Genomic DNA, 18,590 nt, shown 5'->3' on the forward strand with positions numbered 1-18,590 from the left:
CAAATCTGTCAAAATGAAATTAAGAAAAAACAAACTGCCTTTTCAGGGGGTGTATGCAATTTTAAAACAGTTTCACTCTTATTTTGATTTTCTTATCTCATGGATATTTGTGTTGTGTATACACAGCCTAAGAAGAAAAATGTGTCTGCTTATCAAGTTTTCTCTAAAGAATATAGAGGCAGCATCATTGCAGAGCATCCAGGAATAGGTAAGAGGTGCACAGAAACAATACACGTAAATGTTTTTTCAAAATAGCAGTTTTGGAGAAAAAAATCCAGAGGAAAGGAAAGCAGGGTGCAGATTTCACATCTGCAGTATACTCATTTTGTAGATTTTTATTGCGGTACTCTCCCTGTTCAAAGCTTAGTAAATGGAGCAGGGAGAAATCCTCTACAAAATCTGAATGTGTGATGTGTAGATCTTATCACAGATTTAGGTGCTGATTTGTAACCAAATCTGCTACAGAGATTTCTCGCAACATGTGAACATAGCTTAAGAGTGCCCTGGTATCAATCACATTCATCTTGCGCTCTCCTCTATGATCAGATTTTATTTTCGGTGGGTAGATTCGGTAGCGTGTACATTAGCTGTTCTAGGCTGGCTTTAATAGAAGCCATGATGTGAAGAGATTCGTCTGGAGACTGATTTTTGTAAATTTATTATAAGAATCAAATAAAAAACTAGTCCATATTTCTTTTTCACTCAGATTTTGGAGAACTTAGCAAAAAATTAGCTGAAGTGTGGAAGCAACTACCAGAAAAAGACAAACTTGTAAGTCCAAGAGATACCGTATATACTTCTGTATAAGCCGACCCCCTAATTTTACCACACAAAACTGGGAAACCTTATTGACTCGTGTATAAGCTGAGGGTGGAATCCATAGAATATGCCCCCATATGCTGCTGCATAGAATATGCCCCCATATGCTGCTCCATAGTTTATGCCCCCCATATACTATGCCCCCCCATATACTGCTCCATAGACTATGCCCCACCATATACTGCTCCATAGACTATGCCCACCATATACTGCTCCATAGACTATGCCCCCCCATATACTGCTCCATAGACTATGCCCCCCCATATACTGCTCCATAGACTATGCCCCCCCATATACTGCTCCATAGACTATGCCCCACCATATACTGCTCCATAGACTATGCCCCCCCATATACTGCTCCATAGACTATGCCCCCCATATGCTGCAAAAAAAAAAAGCCATACTCGCCTCTCCTGGGTCCATCGCCGCTGTCTGCCGCTTCTTGTGTCAGTGACTGTTCAGCAGAGTGGCGGCGTGCACTAATCACGTCACCGCGCCCCCTGCTGCCTAAACGTCACTGACACAGGATGCAGCAGAGACAGCGATGGACCGGGGGACAGGTGAATATCGCTATACTCACCCATCCTGCCGCGGTCTCTGCTGCCTCGCTCGCTTCTCCACTGTGTCCCTTCCTGTCTTCAGCAGTAACGTGGTACTGCTCATTACCGCTCATGAATATGCGCATATTCATGAGTGGTAAAAAAAATGGGCTGAAAATCTCGGCTTATACACGAGTATATACGGTAAATCGTGCATACGTTGTATTTGTTTTATGGGGTTTTTTTTAAATACCATCTATACTTGACTTTTCCTTGTATGCAGGCTCGCTGCAAAAATATTTAGAACCACCCCCCCCACCCCACAAAAAAAAAAGCGGAGAAATGTGCAAAATGCTGAGTACCTGACATAGTTGTGTAATAAAGCCCCTCTTAATGCAAGCTGTATTTGGTAGCCGTTATTTCCCAGTTCTACTTCTATACATTGGCCGGACTGTTTCTCTTCCTACATGGACTACAGGTCTGGAAGCAGAAGGCTCAGTATCTCCAGCACAAGCAAAACAAAGCCGAAGCCACAACTGTAAAGCGGAAGTCAAGTCCTTCGGAATCTTCTTCAAGGAATAAAGGTATATTATCAGCTACATCTCCTATTTGGCAACCTGGCTTTATTTTACAGTGTGCGCACTTTTTTTTTTTTTTCTTTGATTCGTTCCTTATATTTTAGGATCCTCTTCAGGGCTATCATCGCCACACAAAAAGTCCCCAAGTAGTCTTGCATCCTTCTCTTCTTCTCCAGCAAAAGTCCCTGATACTGAGCCCATTGACTTAGCAGCCCATCTGCAGCTTTTGGGGGAGTCTTTAAGCCTCATAGGACACAGACTTCAAGAAACCGAGGTAATGCTTTTCAGAAGTTCCATCACATTTCACAAATCTTGGGTAATAATTCGATATTGAAAAATGATGGCTACTATTGTGTTTATTTCTGTTGCTGGAAGTAAGGGAGCATGGATATGTGAAATACTTTCTGACTTCTGACATAGCAGTAAACTTTTAAAGGGGTTGTCCACTACAGGGCAACTTCTGCTTAATAATTCTGTCCCCCCTGGAAATCTAACCAATGTATCCTCACTTCCTGCAGCTGCACCAATCCAACAATGTTGGTACTGCTGTTGTCAGTAGCTGCAGCACTCATATGACACATCACTCAGTGGAAGCCGATTGGCTGTAGCAGTCAAGTAACACCAGAATGTCATGTGACCCGTCAGGAACAATAGAATCAATATTGCTGGAATAGTTCTGCTGCGGCAGGTGCCATTATTTTATTTTTTTTGTGAGGCACAGATTTGATTATGGATAACGCATATATATATATATATATATATATATATATATATATATATATATATATATATTTTGGTTTTTAGATATTTCTTTTATTTTTCTCTATAGGGCATGGTTGCAGTGTCTGGCAGTTTATCTGTTCTGTTAGACTCCATTCTTTGTGCTATGAGCCCTTTGGTGTGCCTCACTAGCCATGTTCCTGAGCTAAATGGCTGCCCGAAGCAGGTTTTGGTAAGTTAAGTTTAGTTACAACTTTTTCATATTTCTCTGATTTCTCGTTCGCCTTATTGGGGGACACAGAGACCATGGGTGTATGCTGCTGCCACTAGGAGGCTGACACTATGCACAAAAAAAGGTTAGCTCCTCCTCCGCAGTGTACACCCCACCGACCGGCAGGGAATTGCTCAGTTTAGCTTAGTGTCAGTAGGAGGTGGACACGGGTCTTTCATTAGACCCTTATCTACCTCAAGGTGCGTCGTTCCTTTTCAGGTTCCGGAGGGATACAGTGTGAACAGTCACAGCTGTACTCCCACAAAAAGACTATGAGTACGGCGTGTACTGCCACCCCGTATCCTCATAGGTCTCTACGGCAGGACCAAGAGCTCAGCACGGATGCGTGACAGCGATCCAGATGGTCCTCGCTCCCCGTCTCCCACCCACTCGCCCACCAGAGCCTGTCGGTCTGGATGAGACGCGGACACTACAGAAGACAGACAGCGTGGGATATTGAGGTACCTTTATTGATTGCCAGACGGAGGTAAGTATGGGGGCCGAGTCACGTCCTCCTCATCCCTAGATGGGCATCTCGGCGGCTCCAATCTTATTCAAAGCGGCCACTGCGGCCGCCGCAATTACTCCTGGCCCTGGCGTCAGAAGGGGCCTTGCCCGGCGTTTCCCTCCCCCCCCCCCCCCGCCTTCAGTCCTGGGCCCAGCAGATGGCAATGGCGCTCTGCAGAGCGGTTGCCGCGGCAGCGCTGCGGGACCTTCCCGCCGCCCCGCGCTGACAGGCGGCCGCCGCTATTAATTTAGGCCCCGGCTTCATTTCGGGCCTTCTTCTGCGTCGCGGCCACGCCCCCCGCCCATTTCTTCTAAGCGGACTTCTCTCCCGCCCGTTCCAGGCCCTCCCTCCGCCTCCTTCTTGCACCCCAGCCTATTCTTGGCCAGCGGGCGGTGCCTCCGTCAGCCTGGCAGTTAACGCCGCCCTTCTTCTTCCCCTGGAAGCGCGCGTTTTCCCATTCCTCTCAGGCGGTCGCCATCTTCCCAGCCTGTCAGCCGGACGCCGTTCTGTCAGCCGGATATCGCTCTCTGGGCCTGTCAGCCGGATTTCGCCCTGACCTGCAGCTGCAGGCAAGCCGGATAGCATTGTCTCTGGGGACACCGGACTGTGAGTAGCACTGCATCTGCAGACTGACACCCTCCTCTGCCTTCTGTCCCCCAACCTTCCGGCACTACCTTAGTTATCACTATGTCTAACTCTAAATCTGATCGTGCCCGCTCTACGGCTCCCCCCTGCACTCTAGTCAAGTACTTTGCGTGCTCTTCTTGCAATCGCAAACTTCCCTCAGGTCAGTCCACTCCCCTCTGCCTGGACTGTAGCAATCCAATTCAGCCTGACGCCGCCCATGAGCCATCTATGGCCCCAGGTGAGAGTGAACCCCCCATGCCTGGCTGGGCTTCATCTCTTTCTCAATCAGTGGCAGACCTCACCAGGGTGTCTCAGTCCCTAGTAGCCGCTCTGGATAAGTTGCCCCTGGACACTTCTGCAGGGTCCAGCAGGCCTCAAGAGATTCCGTCTGAGTCAGCCAGCGTTAGTCGCAAAAGACCCAGGCAGGATCTCCAGCCGGAATTCTCCCCTCGTCCCATCTCACCGCATAGTCCGTCTCAGCAGCCTCCTTCCCGGGCCTCCTCTCCCGAGTCAGGTGAAGCGTTCTCGGACAGGTCTTCTGAGGGGATTTTAGAGCTGGATTCGGACCAGGATGCGAACATGAGGGTTACTGTACAGAACCTCATTGCAGCGATTCACCAGACCTTCGAGATTGCTGACCCCCTGCGAAATCCTCAGATCAGGAGGTTTCGTTCAGACGGGCGGAAACACCCTCCAGGGTATTTCCTTTCCATTCCGAGTTTGGAAAGATTTTTACCAGGGAAAGACAAGATCCGACCAGACGCTTTCAAAGAGGAAAGTGTCTCGGCGTACTGTACCCGTTTGCTAAAGAGCTCACGGACAACTGGGCTGCTTCTCCCTCGGTGGACCTGCCCGTGTCCAGACTTTCTAATAACACGGTTCTCCCGCTTTCAGGCGTGGCGGCTCTAAAGGATTCTAATGATAGGATTATAGAATCCCTAGCTAAGTCCGCCTTCGAAGCGGCTTCAGCGGCGGTATGTCCAAGCTTTGCTTCGTCTTGGGCAGCAAAAGCCATAGCTACTTGGGCAGAGGATCTTCGTCAGGGCATCCTAGATAAAGCACAACCAGAGCGATTGGCCGATCTCGCCAATCAGATTTCCCATGCGGGGGATTATCTGCTTTCTGCTTCTTTGGATGCCGCATCCTGCGCGGTTCAGGCGGCAAGCAACGTTGTGGCAATCCGACGTACAATTTGGCTCAAGGCGACTTGTCTTCTAAGAAGTCTCTTACTAATCTGCCTTTTCAGGGAGTACGCCTCTTTGGATCCCAATTGGACCAGATTATTAAGGTCGCCACCGGAGGCACGAGTCTCCCTCAGTCTAAGCCTCGCAGACCTCCACTAAGGCGTCAGTTTCGACCCTTTCGGGCTTTCCGCCGTTTCAATACGGCGGAGAACCCATCCAACCAACAAAGACCGCAGGCGCGCCAAGATAGAAAGAAAGTTTCCTTCAGACCCACTCCTTCCTGGCGATCCCACTCTTCCCAGGGCAGACCATCCAGATCCAGGTTTGGACGGTCTACATCTGCATGACTATCGTCGGACTCCCGAGGGTCCCTTCCGATTGGGAGGTCGACTTCTCTTCTTCAGGGACATTTGGCTGGCCTCAGTAGAGGACGCTTGGGTCAGGGAGGTTGTATCGTCAGGATACAAGATAGAGTTCGTTTCTCTTCCACCGAATCGTTTCTTTGAATCCCGTCCTCCAAAGGATCCAGCCTTGATTCCGGGGTTCTTTACGGCCATCACCTCTCTCCTCAGTTCCGGGGTGATTGTGCCCGTTCCTGTCTCGGAGCGGTTCACAGGATTTTATTCGAACCTTTTTGTGGTGCCGAAAAAAGGCGGGCCGGTCCGACCCATCTTGGATCTCAAGCTTCTCAACAAGAGAGTACGCCTTCGCCACTTTCGGATGGAGTCGGTTCGTTCGGTAATCGCTTCCATGGAGGAGCAGGAATTCATGTGTTCAATAGACATCCAAGATGCCTATCTACAAGTTCCCATATTCTCCGGACATCAGAAGTTCCTGCGGCTTGCGATTCGCCAGGAACATTACCAGTTCGTCGCGCTGCCCTTCAGTCTCGCCACCGCACCCAGAGTCTTCACGAAGATCATGGCTGCGCTGATGGCCTTGTTGAGGATCAGAGGTCTCGTTCTTTTTCCGTACCTCGACGATATTCTGATCAAAGCTTCCTCTTTTCAACAGGCTCGTCTAAGTTTGACGATCGTCCCAGACACCCTTTCCAATTTCGGGTGGATCGTCAACAGGAAAAAGTCTTGTCTGATTCCTTCTCAACATCTTGTGTTTCTGGGCCTACTGTTCGACACGCGTCGGTCAAGGGTCTTTCTCCCACGAGAGAAGATTCTTTCCCTGCAGCAGGATGTACGATCGCTGCAGACCACACGATTTCCGTCCCTCCGAACAGCTATGAGGGTCCTGGGAAAGATGGTGGCGGCGATAGAGGCAGTTCCTTTTGCCCAATTTCATGCCAGACCTCTCCAGCACGCCATTCTGTCGAGGTGGAACAGGTCGGCTCTGTCCCTGGATCGCCCTGTACGTCTTTCATGCCGGGTCAAGCGGTCACTCAACTGGTGGTTGACGTCACCTCTTATCCACTTGGGTCGGTCTTTTCTTCCCATTCACTGGCAGATTGTAACAACGGATGCCAGCCTCCTCGGCTGGGGTGCAGTGTTCCGCCATCACACTGTTCAGGGTCGTTGGTCGACTCAGGAATCAGCCCTGCCGAACAACGTCCTAGAGATACGAGCGATCCATCTGGCTCTCGTCCACTGGGAAAGGCTCCTCAGGGGTCTGCTGGTCCGGATTCAGACAGACAATGCCACAGCGGTGGCATATGTCAACCGCCAGGGAGGAACACGGAGTGTCTCAGCCCTGGCAGAAGTGTCCAAGATCCTTCAGTGGGCAGAGATTTCGGTACCGACAATCTCCGCGGTACACATTCCCGGCGTAGACAACTGGGCCGCCGACTTTCTCAGCCGCGAGGGTCTCGCGGCAGGAGAGTGGTCCCTACATCCGGAGGTCTTTGTTCAGCTCTGCAGTCGTTGGGGAACCCCGGACGTAGATCTGCTAGCTTCTCGCCTCAACTGGAAGGTCCCACAGTTTGTATCCAGAGCTCGAGATCCTCTCGCAGTGGGCGCCGACGCTCTGGCCATTCCTTGGTCACAGTTCGAGCTCCCCTACCTGTTTCCTCCCTTGCCTCTTCTTCCCAAGCTGTTGAAGAAGATCAAAGCAAAAGGAATTCCAGTCATTCTCATCGCCCCGAATTGGCCCAGAAGGTCTTGGTTCGCGGACATTGTCAACCTTCTCGCAGACGCCCCCTGGAAGCTTCCAGACAGGGCAGATCTGCTGTCTCAAGGTCCGATTTGCCACCCCAATTCTCGGCCACTCAATTTAACGGCGTGGCTGTTGAGACCGAGGTTTTGAAACGATCAGGATTCTCCGGTCGTGTAATTCATACCATGATCCGAGCCAGGAAGCCATCATCTTCCAAAATTTACTACCGTACTTGGAAGGCCTATTTCACTTGGTGTGAGGCCAATAACATCGCGCCTATGTGCTTTTCGCTCCCTTCCGTTCTGGCGTTTCTTCAGGCAGGGCTGGATGCGGGGCTTGCTCTCAGTTCCTTGAAGGGTCAAGTTTCGGCGCTGTCCATTTTATTTCAGAAGACTTTGGCCTCCCGCCCTCAGGTCAAAACCTTTCTTCAGGGCGTGGCTCACACGGCTCCTCCGTATCGAGCGCCCGTGGATCCTTGGGATCTTAATCTGGTTCTTGAGGTTCTGCAAGGTTCTCCCTTTGAACCTCTCAGAGAAGTCTCCCTTTCCCTTCTCTCCTGGAAGGTAGCCTTTCTGGTGGCCATCACCTCCATCCGGCGCATGTCGGAATTGGCGGCTCTTTCTTGCCGCTCTCCTTTTCTGGTACTTCACCAGGACAAGGTAGTGCTGCGGCCTCCGCCCTCTTTTCTTCCGCAGGTGGTGTCCTCCTTTCACCTCAATGAGGATATTGTTCTGTCAGAGTCCAACTCACCCTCGGGAGCTGTCCCTGAACAAGCTGGATCTGGTCAGGGCGATGGGAGTCTATCTGTCTAGGACGTCTTCCTTGCGAAAGACAGACTCTCTTCGTCATTCCAGATGGGGCGCGGAAAGGTCACCCGGCTTCCAAAGCTACTATTGCTCGCTGGATCCGATCGGCAATTTTGGAGGCCTACCGGGTTAAGCATCGAGTGGCCCCTCCGGGGATCAGAGCGCACTCTACCCGGGCAGTGGGTGCTTCCTGGGCGGTATGTCACAGAGCCTCCGCGCTGCAGCTTTGCAAAGTGGCAACCTGGTCTTCGGTTCACACGTTTGTGAAGTTCTACAGGGTCCACACCTACGCTTCGGCGGACACCAGCCTAGGTAGAAGGATTCTGCAGGCAGCGGTGGTGAGTCCACTGGCCTGATGGAAGTTTGTTTCCCACCCCAGGGACTGCTTTGGGACGTCCCATGGTCTCTGTGTCCCCCAATAAGGCAAACGAGAAAACAGGATTTTTGGGTTGCTTACCGTAAAATCTGTTTCTCGGAGCCTTCATTGGGGGACACAGCACCCTCCCATGTTCTACAACTCCTGTTCTTACTTTGGTTGATTTGGTTACAGTTGAGTTGTTTGTTCTGCTTTTCAATCTATTCTGTTACTTCTCCTACTGCTTTCTCACTAACTGAGGAATTCCCTGCCGGTCGGTGGGGTGTACACTGCGGAGGAGGAGCTAACTTTTTTTGTGCGTAGTGTCAGCCTCCTAGTGGCAGCAGCATACACCCATGGTCTCTGTGTCCCCCAATGAAGGCTCCGAGAAACAGATTTTACGGTAAGCAACCCAAAAATCCTGTTTTTCCATTCGCCTTTCCCTCCTTTTTTTTTTTTTTTTTTTTTATATATATCCCATCGACATAGCCATACAATGATTTTATTTTTGCAGGACTAATTGTACAACCCCTGGCAAAAATTATGGACTCACCGGCCTTGGAGGATGTTCATTCAGTTGTTTAATTTTGTAGAAAAAAAGCAGATCACAAACATGGCACAATACTAAAGTCAATTCAAATGGCAGCTTTCTGGCTTTAAGAAACACTAAAAGAAATCAAGAACAAAAAATGTGACAGTCAGTAATGGTTACTTTTTTAAACCAAGTATAGGGAAAAAATTATGGAATCACTCAATTCTGATGGAAAAAATTATGGAATCATGAAAAACAAACAAAAAAAAACACTCCAACACATCACTAGTATTTTGTTGCACCACCTCTGGCTTTTATAACAGCTTGCAGTCTCGAAGGCATGGACTTAATGAGTATCAAACAGTACTCTTCATCAATCTGGCTCCAACTTTCTCTGATTGCTGTTGCCAGATCAGCTTTGCAGGTTGGAGCCTTGTCATGGACTGTTCAACTTCCACCAAAGATTTTCAATTGGATTGAGATCCGGACTATTTGCAGGCCATGACATTGACCTTATGTGTCTTTTTTCAAGGAATGTTTGCAGTTTTTGCTCTATGGCAGGATGCATTATCATCGTGAAAAATGATTTCATCATCCCCAAACATCCTTTCAATTGATGGGATAAGCTAAGTGTCCAAAATATCAACCTAAACTTGTGCATTTATTTAAGATGTAATGACCGCCATCTGCCTTTACCTGACATGCAGCCCCATTTCATCGATGACTGTGGAAATTTGCATGTTCTCTTCAGGCAGTCATCTTTATAAATCTCATTGGAACGGCACCAAACAAAAGTTCCAGCATCATCACCTTGCCCAATGCAGATTTGCGATTCATCACTGAATATGACTTTCATCCAGTCATCCACAGTCCTCGATTGCTTTTCCTTAGCCCATTGTAACCTTGTTTAGTGCTGCGGAATATGTCGGCGCTATAAAAATAAAATTTATTATTATTTATTATATTGTTTTTTTCTGTTTAGGTGTTAATGATGGCTTTCATTTAGCTTTTCTGTATGTAAATCCCATTTCCTTTAGGCGGTTTCTTACAGTTTGGTCACAGACATTGACTCCAGTTTCCTCCCATTCGTTCTTCATTTGTTTTGTTGTGCATTTGGAGACATATTGCTTTAGATTTCCGGTCTTGACGCTTTGATGTCTTCCTTGGTCTACCAGTATGTTTGCCTTTAACAACCTTCCCATGTTGTTTGTATTTGGTCCAGATTTAGACACAGCTGACTGTGAACAACCAACATCTTTTGCAACATTGCATGATGATTTACCCTCTTAAGAGTTTGATAATCCTCTCCTTTGTTTCAATTGACATCTCTCGTGTTGGAGCCATGATTCATGTCAGTCCACTTGGTGCAACAGGTCTCCAAGGTGTGATCACTCCTTTTTAGATGCAGACTAATGAGCAGATATAATTTAGTGCAGGTGTTAGTTTTGGGAATGAAAATTTACAGGGTGATTCCATAATTTTTTCCTCAGAATTGAGTGACTCCATAATTTTTCCCCTATGCTTGGTTTAACCCCTTCCTTACCGATGACGGAATAGTACGTCATCGGTAAGGATCCCCGCTTTGAGGTGGGCTCCGGCCGTGAGCCCACCTCAAAGCCGTGACAGGTCAGCTGTTATGAACAGCTGACGTGCACTGCCCGCAATAGGCCCGAGCGGAATCACCGGCCGCCCGCGCCTATTAACTAGTTAAATCCCGCTGTCAAAGCTGACAGCGGGCATTTAAATAGCATTTCCGGCAGCTGGGCTGGAAATGAGCTCATCCCCGAACCACGTCACGTTATCGGGAGTCTGCGTCACGTTGCCTGGACAACCACAGGTCTCATAGAGACCTCTATGGTTGTTCCAGGCAGATGGCTTTGAGCGCCGCCCGGTGGTCAGTGCTCAAAGCACAGCAGTAAATCTGCTACATATAGGCGATCTGCTCATCGCCCATATGTAGCAGAGCCGATCGGATTGTGCATGCTTCTAGCCTCCTATGAAGCATGCCAAAAGTAAAAAAAAAAAAAAAGTTTAAAAATAAAAAAAAAATAAAGAAAACCTAAAAGTTCAAATCACACCCCTTTCGCCCCAATCAAAATAAAACAATAAAAAAAATCCCCATATACACATATTAGGTATCGCTGCGTTCAGAATCACCCGATCTATCAATAAAATAAAAGCATTAACCCGATCGCTAAACGGCGTAGTGAGAAAAAAATTCAAAACACCAGAATTTACGTTTTTTTTGGTCGCCGCGACGTTGCATTAAATTGCAATAAATGGGCGATCAAAAGAACGTATCTGCACAAATGTGGTATCCTTGAAAACGTCAGCTCGGCCCGCAAAAAATAAGCCCTCACCCGACCCCAGATCACGAAAAATGGAGACGCTACGGGTTTCAGAAAATTGTGCAATTTTTTTTAGCAAATTGGGAATTTTTTTTCACCACCTAGATAAAAGAGAAGGTAGGCAGGTTAGATTTAGCATCTAGTGAACCTAGCAAAAAAGCCAAGCAAAAAACAAAGGTGGGATTGCACTTTTTTTGCAATTTCACCGCACTTGGAATTCTTTTGTAGTACACGACATGGTTAAAGCAATGGTGTCGTTTAAAAGTACAACTCGTCCCGCAAAAAATAAGCCCTTACGTGGCCATATTGACGGAAAAATAAAGTTATGGCTCTGGAAAGAAGGGGAGCGAAAAACGAAAAAAGCTCCGGGAGTGAAGGGGTTAAAAAAGTAACCATTACTGACTACCACATTTTTTGTTCTTGATTTCTTTTAGTGTTTCTTAAAGCCAGAAAGTTGCCATTTGAATTGAATTTAGTTTTGTGCCATGTCTGTTTTCTGCTTTTTTTTTCTACAAAATTAAACTGAATGAACATCCTCCAAGGCCGGTGAGTCCATAATTTTTGCCAGGGGTTGTACTTTCCAACAACTGCTGGCTACTTTATCATGCAATGAAATGGAAAACTTGATAAAAATTCCAAGTGTGGCAAAATTGCAAAAAATAAAAAATGCAATTCTGCCATTGGTTTTTGGATTTTGTTTGACAGCATTCTTTATACAGTAAAAATGACTTGACAAGGAGTCTCCAGATTAGTATGATTGTGGTGATGCCAAGCCTAACAGGAAATCCCTGCTTGTGCTGCGGCCATCTAAGGCTAATTTCACATTAGCGGTTTTTTGCGCAGCGCATCGTGCACAATAGAAACGCATGCAAAAAAACCGTATCATGCATTTTTGCATGCGTTTGCGTTTTTTATGCGCATTCGTTCTCTAGGGGTTAAAACCAGTGTCTACACATTTTTATGCCAAAAGCGCATGCGCACGAAAACGCAGACGAATGCATGTCTATGCGCACACCTTCGTTCCCATAGACTGTAATGCGTTATTTTGTCGCATTCCGTGCGCAAGCGTGCACATGCGTTTTTTTTTTTTACGCCTTTCGGCGGACCCAAAAATGCAACAGGTTGCGTCTGGCACGCCTAGGTGCACACCTTGAAAAAACGCATGCGCACGAAAACGCATGTGCACGAAAACGCATGCAAACGCAAGGCCATGCGCACGCCATGTTAAACATAGGGACGCATGCGCATGGACGCGCACGATGCGCTGAGCAAAAAAAAAAAAAACCGCTAATATGAAATTAGCCTAACAGCCACGAGACATGCAGCCGCGGGAACTTGAACATATCTTTTGAGCATGATGAAATCACTCTGTTAGCACCTGAGCGTGGTTGGATAACACCTTATCAGAGCATGTTCACTCATCACTAGAGATATTATGTTTCGCTTTTTTTTTTTGTATTGCAGCAGCCAGAGAAACCTGTAGTTCTGGTGTTTAGATTTTTTTTTTTCTCATTACAGTCTACCGATCAGGTCATTTACTTTTATATTTTGATAGATCAGATTGTTATGAAGATGTCACATGTTTTCTTGTTTTTTTTAATGGGGTAAAAAGGTGATTCAAATAAAAAAAAAAAAATATATACAGTTGTGGCCAAAAGTATTGACACCCCTGCAATTCTGTCAGATAATACTCAGTTTCTTCCTGAAAATGATTGCAAACACAAATTCTTTGGTATTATTATCTTCATTTAATTTGTCTTAAATGAAAAATCACAAAAGAGAATGAAGCAAAACATTGATCATTTCACACAAAACTCCAAAAATGGGCCAGACAAAAGTATTGGCACCCTCAGCCTAATACTTGGTTGCACAACCTTTAGCCAAAATAACTGCGACCAACCGCTTCCGATTACCATCAATGAGTTTCTAACAATGCTCTGCTGGAATTTTAGACCATTCTTCTTTGGCAAACTGCTCCAGGTCCCTGATATTTGAAGGGTGCCTTCTCCAAACTGCCATTTTTAGATCTCTACACAGGTGTTCTATGGGATTCAGGTCTGGACTCATTGCTGGCCACCTTAGAAGTCTCCAGTGCTTTCTCTCAAACCATTTTCTAGTGCTTTTTGAAGTGTGTTTTGGGTCATTGTCCTGCTGGAAGACCCATGACCTCTGAGGGAGACCCAGCTTTCTCACACTGGGCCCTACATTATGCTGTAAAATTTGTTGGTAGTCTTCAGACTTCATAATGCCATGCACACGGTCAAGCAGTCCAGTGCCAGAGGCAGCAAAGCAACCCCAAAACATCAGGGAACCTCCGCCATGTTTGACTGTAGGGACCGTGTTCTTTTCTTTGAATGCCTCTTTTTTTTCTCCTGTAAACTCTATGTTGATGCCTTTGCCCAAAAAGCTCTACTTTTGTCTCATCTGACCAGAGAACATTCTTCCAAAACGTTTTAGGCTTTTTCAGGTAAGTTTTGGCAAACTCCAGCCTGGCTTTTTTATGTCTCGGGGTAAGAAGTGGGGTCTTCCTGGGTCTCCTACCCATACAGTCCCTTTTCATTCAGACACCGACGGATAGTACGGGTTGACACTGTTGTACCCTCGGACTGCAGGGCAGCTTGAACTTGTTTGGATGTTAGTCGAGGTTCTTTATCCAACATCCGCACAATCTTTCGTTGAAATCTCTTGTCAATTTTTCTTTTCCGTCCACATCTAGGGAGGTTAGCCACAGTGCCATGGGCTTTAAACTTCTTGATAACAATGCGCACGGTAGACACAGGAACATTCAGGTCTTTGGAGATGGACTTGTAGCCTTGAGATTGCTCATGCTTCCTCACAATTTGGTTTCTCAAGTCCTCAGACAGTTCTTTGGTCTTCTTTCTTTTCTCCATGCTCAATGTGGTACACACAAGGACACAGGACAGAGGTTGAGTCAACTTTAATCCATGTCAACTGGCTGCAAGTGTGATTTAGTTATTGCCAACACCTGTTAGGTGCCACAGGTAAGTTACAGGTGCTGTTAATTACACAAATTAGAGAAGCATCACATGATTTTTTGAACAGTGCCAATACTTTTGTCCACCCTCTTTTTTGTGTTTGGTGTGGAATTATATCCAATTTGGCTTTAGGACAATTCTTTTTGTGTTTTTTCATTTAAGACAATTTAAAGGGAAGGTGCCATCCAAAAAATTTTTTTTCAGCAATTGAAAAAATGTAAAGAATTAATGTTTACATTTTCTTAAAAAATATTATCGTTTGTTTTTAATTTTGCAAAATATGAAAAATAATTTTAAAAAGTTTGGCATTTCCACTTGTTAACACTAGGGGGAGCAGCTACTGAAATCTGGCACAAAAACCTATGACATCTATAGACACAGTGAGCAGCCATTTTGATGGGGCTTGCAAAGTTACTGACTGTCTTTGCATGTAAAGTCTGGATCAGAACAGGCCATCAATCAGCAGAAATGTTTCCTGGATTTCTGTGGAGCAGACAAGCAGACGGTCCATCCATGTGTATAAAACACAGCGCTCTATGTACAATCCCTGGCACTGAACAGGGCGCCCCCCACAGACCAGCACACTGCTCTCCTGAAATACTCTGTGCTGCTGTCACCCTGCTCCTTCCACCATACATCAGGCCCCTGTCCCCTCGGTTTCACACATCGCCAGGACGGGATCTGAGGAGAGGAATGGGGTCTTCGGTCACCAAGGATGGCAGGCAGCAAGGATTCTGGGAGCAGGGTGACAGCAGCACAGAGTATTTCAGGAGAGCAGTATCACACGGGATAGGATTAGATACACGGCTCAGCAGGCAGCATCACACAGGAGAGGATTAGATACACGGCTCAGCAGTCAGCATCACACAGGATAGGAATAGATACACGGCTCAGCAGGCAGTATCACACAGGATAGGATTAGATACACAGCTCAGCAGTCAGTATCACACAGGAGAGGATTAGACACATGGTCAGCAGGCAGCATCACACAGGAGAGGATTAGATACACGGCTCAGCAGTCAGCATCACACAGGAGAGGATTAGACACATGGTCAGCAGTCAGTATCACACAGGAGAGGATTAGATACACAGCTCAGCAGTCAGTATCACACAGGAGAGGATTAGACACATGGTCAGCAGTCAGTATCACACAGGAGAGGATTAGATACACGGCTCAGCAGTCAGTATCACACAGGAGAGGATTAGATACACGGCTCAGCAGTCAGCATCACACAGGATATGAATAGATACACGGCTCAGCAGGCAGTATCACACAGGAGAGGATTAGACACATGGTCAGCAGGCAGCATCACACAGGAGAGGATTAGATACACGGCTCAGCAGTCAGCATCACACAGGAGAGGATTAGACACATGGTCAGCAGTCAGTATCACACAGGAGAGGATTAGATACACAGCTCAGCAGTCAGTATCACACAGGAGAGGATTAGACACATGGTCAGCAGTCAGTATCACACAGGAGAGGATTAGATACACGGCTCAGCAGACAGTATCACACAGGATAGGATTAGATACACAGCTCAGCAGTCAGTATCACACAGGAGAGGATTAGACACATGGTCAGCAGTCAGTATCACACAGGAGAGGATTAGACACATGGCTCAGCAGACAGTATCACACAGGATAGGATTAGATACATGGCTCAGCAGACAGTATCACACAGGATAGGATTAGATACACAGCTCAGCAGTCAGTATCACACAGGAGAGGATTAGACACATGGTCAGCAGTCAGTATCACGCAGGATAGGATTAGATACATGGCTCAGCAGACAGTATCACACAGAATAGGATTAGATGCACGGCTCAGCAGGCAGTATCACACAGAATAGGATTAGATGCACGGCTCAGCAGGCAGTAGCACACAGAAGAGGATTAGATGCACGGCTCAGCAGGCAGTATCACACAGGAGAGGATTAGATACACGGCTCAACAGACAGTATTACAGATATGCCCACACTGGTGAAACTTCCAGCCCCCCCCAATTATACACAAGACTATGGGCTGTATAAGTCACTGTCCTCCTCAGACAGCCATAAAAGCAAAGGTGTCAGATTACTGGAGATCACTGGGGCTGTGTGTGAGGAGGCGGAGACAGAGCAGGAGGACGCTGGAGCAGGAAGCACAGGGCTGAGCCTGGAGTAAGCAGTACAGAGGAGCATAGATGAAAGTCACCCGCACTCACCACTCTCCATCCTCCGGCTCCAGTGAGCGCTTCTCTCCTCTGCTGACCACCTTCTCCTTTTCTTCAGCCTCTCCTCACAACACAGGACCCGTTATGCCACAAGTGGTCCTGTGATAGAGGGTAAGTGGAGCTCAGCAGATAGCACTGGGCTACAGTAAAATGGCACCCAGCCACACCTACAGCAGTGAATGGTGCAGCCCACAGGGGCGTGCCCAGTTCTCTGCTACTGAGGCTGCAATGTGCGGTCGGAAGCCGACCGCAGTCTCCTATGTGCAGGGACGGCCATATTTGCAGACTGTATGAGTCCTCCACAGATCTGCAAATCAAGATGGCAGCGCCCAGTGGCTACATTAAAACATTATTACAAACAAACCATAAATCCTGGTTAGTACAACATTTGCTGAAACAACATGTTTTGTAACTTACTATTTTTTTGCAAATTATATAAAATTGTGGCACCTTCCCTTTAAATGAAGATAATACCAAAGAATTTGTGTTTGCAATCATTGTCAGGAAGAAGCTGAGTATTATCTGACAGAATTGCAGGGGTGTCAATACTTTTGGCCACAACTGTGTGTGTATATGTGTGTGTATGTGTATAAAATTATATATATATAATTTTTTTTTTTTCCTTTACTGTATTTTGTAGTCCCTTTTCGGTGGCCAAAACCTGTGATCATCCGATTACTTTAACCATACGCAGCAATACCACAGTACTGCTGTGTATGTCCTTGGTGTCTTACACATCTTCATATGGAAACTGCTTGTATTCAATGCTTACAGTGCATTTTCTCTTATTTCTCCAGTCCAACACGTTGGATAACATTGCCTATGTGATGCCTGGCTTGTGACAACGGCAGTGATGCATGTGACATCTGGATCCACAAGTGTTTTATATATGTACATTCTGTATTATATGTATACAAAGTCTAAACGATTTTATATTCCTTTGTACTTTTATTGTGTTTTTTAAAGCAAATGGCAGCGTTCCAAATGAAAAAAACACTGTTTGCTCCAAGAAACCAACTCTAAAATATGAGCTGTAAAATCACTGTATTAGGCTGGTTTCACATTTGCGTTTTTTTTCGCGGTAATTTAGCGCTAAATAGCGCAAGCGTTTTTTTTTCCTATACTTTGCATGGGATGCGCTTATGTGCGCATACACATGCGTTTGTACGCGTTTTACCGCGCATGCGGTTTTTTGCGGTATGCGCTTGGGCGCACAAAATGCAACTTGTTGCATTTTTTGTGCGTCCGATTTGCCTCAAAAAAACGCATGCGCGCGCAATGCGTTTTTTTACAGCAAGACACCCAATATAAGTCTATGGGTGCGCATATGTGCGCATTGGCATGCTTATGTATGCGTTTTTTTGCACATGCGTTTTTTTTTGTTAACCATGGAATTTAGGGGTTTGGGTTAGAGTTAGGGTCAGGGTTAGGGTCAGGGTCAGGGTTAAGTATGGTTTGGTTAAGGGTCAGGGTTAGGGTCAGGGTTAGGGTTAAGTATGGTTTGGTTAAGGGTCAGGGTTAGGGTCAGGGTTAGGGTTAAGTATGGTTTGGTTAAGGGTTAGGGTCAGGGTTAGGGTTAAGGTTAGTTAGGGTTTGGGTTAGGGTTAAGTATGGTTTGGTTAAGGGTCAGGGTTAGGGTTAAGTATGGTTTGGTTAAGGGTCAGGGTTAGGGTTAAGTATGGTTTGGTTAAGGGTTAGGGTTAGGGTCAGGGTTAGGGTTAAGTATGGTAGGGTTAGGGTCAGGGTTAGGGTTAAGGTTAGTTAGGGTTTGGGTTAGGGTTAAGTATGGTTTGGTTAAGGGTTAGGGTCAGGGTTAGGGTTAAGTATGGTTTGGTTAAGGGTTAGGGTTAGGGTCAGGGTTAGGGTTAAGGTTAGTTAGGGTTTGGGTTAGGGTTAAGTATGGTTTGGTTAAGGGTTAGGGTCAGGGTTAGGGTTAAGTATGGTTTGGTTAAGGGTTAGGGTTAGGGTCAGGGTTAGGGTTAGTAAAGTCA

General features: G+C 46.5%; 1 protein-coding gene across 5 annotated transcripts in view; it reads left to right on the forward strand.

Annotated features, from left to right (window-relative positions):
- The window catches only part of HMGXB4 (HMG-box containing 4), a 34,735-nt gene extending 17,191 nt beyond the window's left edge, over positions 1-17,544 (forward strand). For all 5 annotated transcript variants that reach the window (XM_073549543.1, XM_073549541.1, XM_073549542.1 and 2 more), the window contains 6 exons: positions 127-208; positions 707-771; positions 1,837-1,942; positions 2,041-2,210; positions 2,766-2,888; positions 17,397-17,544. In XM_073549543.1, the coding sequence (XP_073405644.1) occupies positions 127-208; positions 707-771; positions 1,837-1,942; positions 2,041-2,210; positions 2,766-2,888; positions 17,397-17,441 (591 nt within the window). In that variant the 3' untranslated portion in view covers positions 17,442-17,544. The remainder of the gene's footprint in view (positions 1-126; positions 209-706; positions 772-1,836; positions 1,943-2,040; positions 2,211-2,765; positions 2,889-17,396) is intronic.
- The last annotated feature ends 1,046 nt before the right edge of the window (positions 17,545-18,590 follow it).

This window comes from Dendrobates tinctorius, unplaced genomic scaffold (genome assembly GCF_039654945.1).
Source record: "Dendrobates tinctorius isolate UK_male_01 unplaced genomic scaffold, ASM3965494v1 ptg000159l, whole genome shotgun sequence".
Classification (NCBI taxonomy): domain Eukaryota; kingdom Metazoa; phylum Chordata; class Amphibia; order Anura; family Dendrobatidae; genus Dendrobates; species Dendrobates tinctorius.